The sequence below is a fragment of the Mus musculus genome, chromosome 5 (genome assembly GCF_000001635.26).
Source record: "Mus musculus strain C57BL/6J chromosome 5, GRCm38.p6 C57BL/6J".
NCBI lineage: Eukaryota > Metazoa > Chordata > Mammalia > Rodentia > Muridae > Mus > Mus musculus.
The window spans coordinates 128600688-128606477 of NC_000071.6; the positions used below are offsets into that span (position 1 = coordinate 128600688).

Below are 5790 nucleotides of genomic sequence, written 5' to 3' on the forward strand. Positions count from 1 at the left end.
GAGGGCGGAGGCTGCCCGGGGCGCAAGGCTTTCTGATGCAAAGCAGCAGCGGGGCGGGGCGGCGGGCGGAGGCGGGGCCTGTCACCAATCGGCTTTGCTTTTTTTTTTTTTTTTTTTCCCTCTTTGCTACTCTTTGCCTCTTTGCAAGTCTTCTCATCCCGGGACGCCGTGCTGGAAGCAGCTGCGGGCGCCGGGAGGGAGGAGCTCCAGGGCCCAGGGCCACGGTGTGCCCGCGCTGCCCCACCGCGGTCCGCGATCGCCCGCGCCCGGAAGAAGAGGCCAAAGTTTGCGCGCTGAGCGGCGCTCGCTCCGCCGTATTGTTTGCAAACTTCGCTCCCCTCCCCCGCCGCCCCCCGACTCCGCTGAGGCCGCGCGCCCACCGCGGTGGCCCCGGGCGCCGCGAGCGCTCCGGCCAGACTGGATGGGCATGCGCGGGGGCCCGAGCCGGGGCGCGGAGCCGCGGGCAGCAGCAACAGCCCGTGCCCGGGAGCGGCGGCCCTGAGCGGCGCTGGGACATTGAGGGCGCCACCATGCAACACCCGGGCCCGCGCCTGTGGCTGGTGCTGCAGGTGATGATAGGCTCGTGCACGGCCATCAGCTCCATGGACTTAGAGCGCCCTGGAGACGGCAAGTGCCAGCCGGTGGAGATTCCCATGTGCAAGGACATCGGCTACAACACCACCCGCATGCCCAACCTGATGGGTCACGAGAACCAGCGCGAGGCGGCCATCCAACTGCACGAGTTCGCGCCGCTCGTGGAGTACGGCTGCCACAGCCACCTTCGCTTCTTCCTGTGTTCGCTGTACGCGCCCATGTGCACCGAGCAGGTCTCCACACCCATCCCTGCTTGCCGGGTCATGTGCGAGCAGGCCCGGCTCAAGTGCTCGCCGATCATGGAGCAGTTCAAATTCAGGTGGCCGGACTCCCTGGATTGCAGCAAGCTCCCCAACAAGAACGACCCCAACTACCTGTGCATGGAGGCACCCAACAACGGCTCGGATGAGCCCAGCCGGGGCTCTGGCATGTTTCCTCCGCTCTTCAGGCCCCAGAGGCCCCACAGCGCGCAGGAGCACCCACTAAAGGACGGGGGTCCGGGGCGCGCAGGTTGTGACAACCCAGGCAAGTTCCACCATGTGGAGAAGAGCGAATCTTGCGCACCGCTTTGCACTCCGGGGGTGGATGTGTATTGGAGCCGCGACGACAAGCGCTTCGCTGTGGTCTGGCTGGCCATCTGGTCCGTGCTGTGCTTCTTCTCCAGCGCCTTCACCGTGCTCACCTTCCTCATCGACCCATCGCGCTTCAGGTACCCCGAACGTCCTATCATCTTCCTCTCCATGTGCTACTGCGTTTATTCGGTGGGCTATATCATCCGCCTCTTCGCGGGCGCGGAGAGCATCGCTTGTGACCGGGACAGTGGGCAGCTGTATGTTATCCAGGAAGGACTGGAGAGCACGGGCTGTACCTTAGTCTTCTTGGTACTTTACTACTTCGGCATGGCCAGCTCTTTATGGTGGGTGGTCCTCACCCTCACTTGGTTCCTGGCTGCTGGAAAGAAGTGGGGCCATGAGGCCATTGAAGCCAACAGCAGCTACTTTCACCTGGCAGCTTGGGCCATCCCGGCTGTGAAGACTATCTTGATCTTGGTGATGCGCAGGGTGGCAGGGGATGAGCTCACTGGTGTGTGTTATGTGGGCAGCATGGATGTCAATGCTCTGACCGGCTTCGTGCTGGTCCCGCTGGCTTGCTACCTAGTCATCGGCACTTCCTTCATCCTGTCCGGCTTTGTGGCTTTATTCCACATCCGGAGGGTGATGAAAACGGGTGGGGAGAACACGGACAAGCTGGAGAAGCTCATGGTACGCATAGGGGTCTTCTCCCTCCTCTACACTGTGCCGGCCACCTGTGTGATTGCCTGCTATTTTTATGAACGCCTCAACATGGACTACTGGAAGATGCTGGCCACCCAGCACAAGTGTAAGATGAACAATCAGACCAAGACACCTGACTGCCTGATGACCACCTCCATCCCTGCCGTGGAGGTCTTCATGGTCAAAGTGTCCATGCTGCTGGTGGTGGGCATCACCAGTGGGGTGTGGGTCTGGACTTCCAAGACCCTGCAGTCCTGGCAACACGTATGCAGCCGGGGGCTAAAGAGAAAAAGCCGGAGGAAACCAGCCAGTGTGGTCACCAGTGCAGGGATCTACAAAAAAGCCCAGCACCCCCAAAAACCTCACCTTGGGAAGTATGAACTGCCCGCCCAGCCTTCAGCCTGCGTGTGAAGGCAGAGCTGGCTGCAAGAACAGGACATTCGGAGCCCAAATGGGCAGCTTTTCTTGGTTGGCTGGTTGTTGGTAAATCAAAGTAAAAAGAATATGTATATATATATACATGTATGTGTATGCATGTGCATATATATGCATATATTTACACATACATGAAGTCTACCTTGAGGTTCAGAACAGCTGAATGTAAAGGGTTCTGTTCAGTTTGTTGCCTCCCTGAAGGGTCGCTCATTAAGGAGGGAGCCTCTTGTGTAACTAATTTGTGGTAAAGTAGTTGATTCAACCGCCCTCCAGAAAACTTTTGTTTAGGCCTCAAGCACACAGCTGTGTATTCAGAAGGCTTTGCTGCCTGTGCATAAACTTGAGGCTGGAGAGCTCCTTTGTAAGCTAAAGAGCTTTCCTGGGGGGGGGGGGGGGCAGCCAGTGAGCCACCCAAGGGCCTGCTCTCCCTCCCTCACTCCCCCAGCTAGGCTGCTGTATGGGTGGGAGGGAAGGTGAGGAGGAGAGGGGATAAAAGAGGTGACACCCCCCCCAGCCCAAGGTCTGCCTGCAGATCCCTTAAAAGAGAGTCACTTCCCCAGCCTTCATAGCCATGTTTCTCCCAACACAGAGCCCACGCTACCCTCTCACCCCACTGCAGATCTAACACTGGAGAATTCAAATGGTGTGCAATACTTTTTTTTTTTTTTTTTTACATTTTCCCCCTCTCCCTAGCAAAACAAATGAGAGAGAGAAAAAGTATTTTGTTGTAAATAAAAGGCAAGAAAAGAAATCATCTAACAAAAGAATTTAGAGGCTCAAGCCTCAGGGTTGGGGGTTGGGGGGGCGCCTTCAGCCTGATACATTTTGTGGCTTTTTAATGGAAACCAAGCCAGTGTGTTCTACACACTGGGACTGATTTGTGGAGAGGAAGGGGGAGGGGGGGAAGCCAGTGGAGAGCACCAGAGGGCTTATTGACTCTCTGAATTGTTAAACAAATGATTTCCATGAGTGGTCTTGAAGCACTTGGGAAGACAAACTTTGTCTCCAGCCAGGGAGGGCCATGCCTGCCTCTGTATATCTGTAATATAGGATATTTTTCATGCTCCACTATTTTATTAAAAATAAAAGACATTCTTTAGTTTGCTGCTAGTCACTGTGCATTGGTGAGGGGAGCGTTCTCCATTTCTTAGCAGATTCTTGGGTGTGCGAGGCTGGCTAGACATGGACCATGAACCTGGATACAAGCTGGCAAAATAAAACATCCTGGGGCTCAGAGGCCTGTGTGCTGGCTGTGGGAAAAGGTGGCGGTGACTCTGCCCCCAAGGCTCCATGGATACACAGAATGCCGAGACCACACTCACCCAGGATGCAGCAGTCTTTACCTGACCTACTGTGTGCACCAGTCTGAGTGGACCACTCTACTGCAGCTCTGGGGCCATGGGATACATTTCAGAGCTGGATAGGTGAAAGTGGGACTAAGTGTGTGGTGGGGGGAGGGTCATCAGCAACAAATTCAGAAGCTTGGCCACCTTGAAGTTTCTGGTACCCTTTCTTCTCATCACTAAGACAAGCTATAGGCCCTGGAGCAGACCCAGGATCCACTAGGCTTGACTAAGCTAAAGTTCTAGCTAGAAGGACCCAAGGACACAGTTCAGCTCTGAGAAATTGGGGGGGAGGGGTCAGTGTAGACCTACCCAACTCTGACCTTCATAGCTCAGAAGCACTTTAAACTATTTGAGCCCTTCTGAAGCAGAGATACCAGCTTGATCGTGGCTTTCTGAAGCAAGTATTGGGGAAGTTTCACAGGGCCATGGGTCCTTGAGCAGGAAGGACAGGTGAATTGGGTAGTCTGGGGAACAAGTTCTAGAAATCAATGCTGGGCAGCCGGGCCATCGGTGAGCATAAAACCCAGAACCCAGAATCATGGAAATAAACCTCTATATTGACTATTGTTGTCCTTACCACCAGAAGAGACACTAAGAGTGAGTGTGTGTGTGTGTGTGTGTGTGTGTGTGTGTGTGTGTGTGTGTGTGAGAGAGAGAGAGAGAGAGAGAGAGAGGATCACTGGAGTGGCAACTGGCCAGACCTAGGCTCATCTGCCCCCCTGAGCTGTAGTGGTTAGTTGTATAGGTTTTGAAAGTTCATACAGAGCAATGCCTCAGCCAAGAACATGATAAGGCCTTGTTCAGCTGTGAGCCTGCTTGACGGTGGCCCCATCCCCAACAGTGACAGGGATCCTGTTTACAAATATCAAGAGACTAACAAGTGGCCAGAAGTGTGCTTTTAACATGTGCTCCTTGGGCCATAGTGAGAACAGCCTGAGCTTCTAAGGTATTTGTTTCCTGCACCTTCTCTTGTTTCATCCGTCTCTCTACCTGCATCAGTCTGTCTCTTGCAGTTGAACTCTAGTTCTAAACCAGATGGTAGATTTAAAGAAAAACATCAAAGCTTAAAAGTTAGAAAGCTTACACCCAGACACACAGACACACAAACACACCACTTATCTTTGGACACCCCCCCACCCCCCCACCCAATCCCCTCCCCCTCAGCTCTGTCCAGACCTCGAAAGGGAACTGCTGTTTCCTTAATTTGGAGACTGTAGGCTTCACTCCAGGACCACAGCCATGCTGATGGAGAGACAGGAGGATTTCTGAGTTCGAGGCCAGCCTGGTCTACAAAGTGACTTCCAGGACAGCCAGGGCTATACAGAGAAACCCTGTCTCAAAAAACAAAACAAAACGAAACAAAACAAACAAACAAAAAACCCCAAGAAAATCAAAACAAAACAAAAAAAAAAAACCCCAACCAACCAAACAAACAAAAAAAGGCCCGGAAAAGGTGAATGTCAAGGTCTCAAAGCACTCAGTTCTTGATCTCCTACCACCAGCTGTTGCTCACATGTTAAGAGAGCCCGACTTAGGGAAACCATAGCCTCATAGAGGAGACAGCGGCTCACGTCTCCTGAGTTCCAAATATTGGGGAGATATCCTGAGCCAGGGGTCCCCCCTGTGGTTGGGAGACCCAGCACAAGTGCCTGCAAGAAAAGTGAAGCTGCTGGGGTCATGCGAAGGGCAAAGGTAGGAAAGAGAACACCCCTTTGAGAAAGTGATAGGCAGGGTCTAGCTGGTGCCCCTTATATACCCCACACCAAGCACAGTGTCTTGTCCAGTCAGTACACAACACAGGGAAAGAATGGGGAGAACAGCTGTGGCCACAGCCCAGGCAGATATGAGAGCCTCTCTGGACCAGTGGTTCAGGAAGTGATCTTTTCAGTAGATGGCGTCGGGGGTGGGGAGATCCAAGAAGCACCAGGTGTCTGTATGTCCAGCCCTCTGACGAGGAAATTCAAGGTTCAAAGGGCTCCGGAGTCCAGCCTAAGGTCTCAGCTTATTTTTTGAACTCAGGGTCTCTCACTAAACTAGTCACCCTGGCTAGACTGGCCAGTAAACTCTGGCAATCCTGTTTCTGCCTCCTCTCTAGCACTGGGATCATGAATACACTGTTACACTCCAGTGTTGACAGGGAA

General features: G+C 53.7%; 1 protein-coding gene across 1 annotated transcript; it reads left to right on the forward strand.

The window, feature by feature from the left end:
• The first annotated feature begins 418 nt into the window (after positions 1–418).
• On the forward strand, positions 419–3406 carry Fzd10 (frizzled class receptor 10). Its single transcript, NM_175284.3, has one exon. It carries the CDS (start codon positions 531–533, stop codon positions 2277–2279), a length of 1749 nt encoding a protein of 582 aa, NP_780493.1. The 5' UTR covers positions 419–530; the 3' UTR covers positions 2280–3406.
• The last annotated feature ends 2384 nt before the right edge of the window (positions 3407–5790 follow it).

What these genes read in the sequence shown, in the direction of transcription:
- Fzd10 (NM_175284.3), top strand. Translation starts at nt 531, where the DNA reads ATGCAACACCCGGGCCCGCGCCTGTGGCTGGTGCTGCAGGTGATGATA.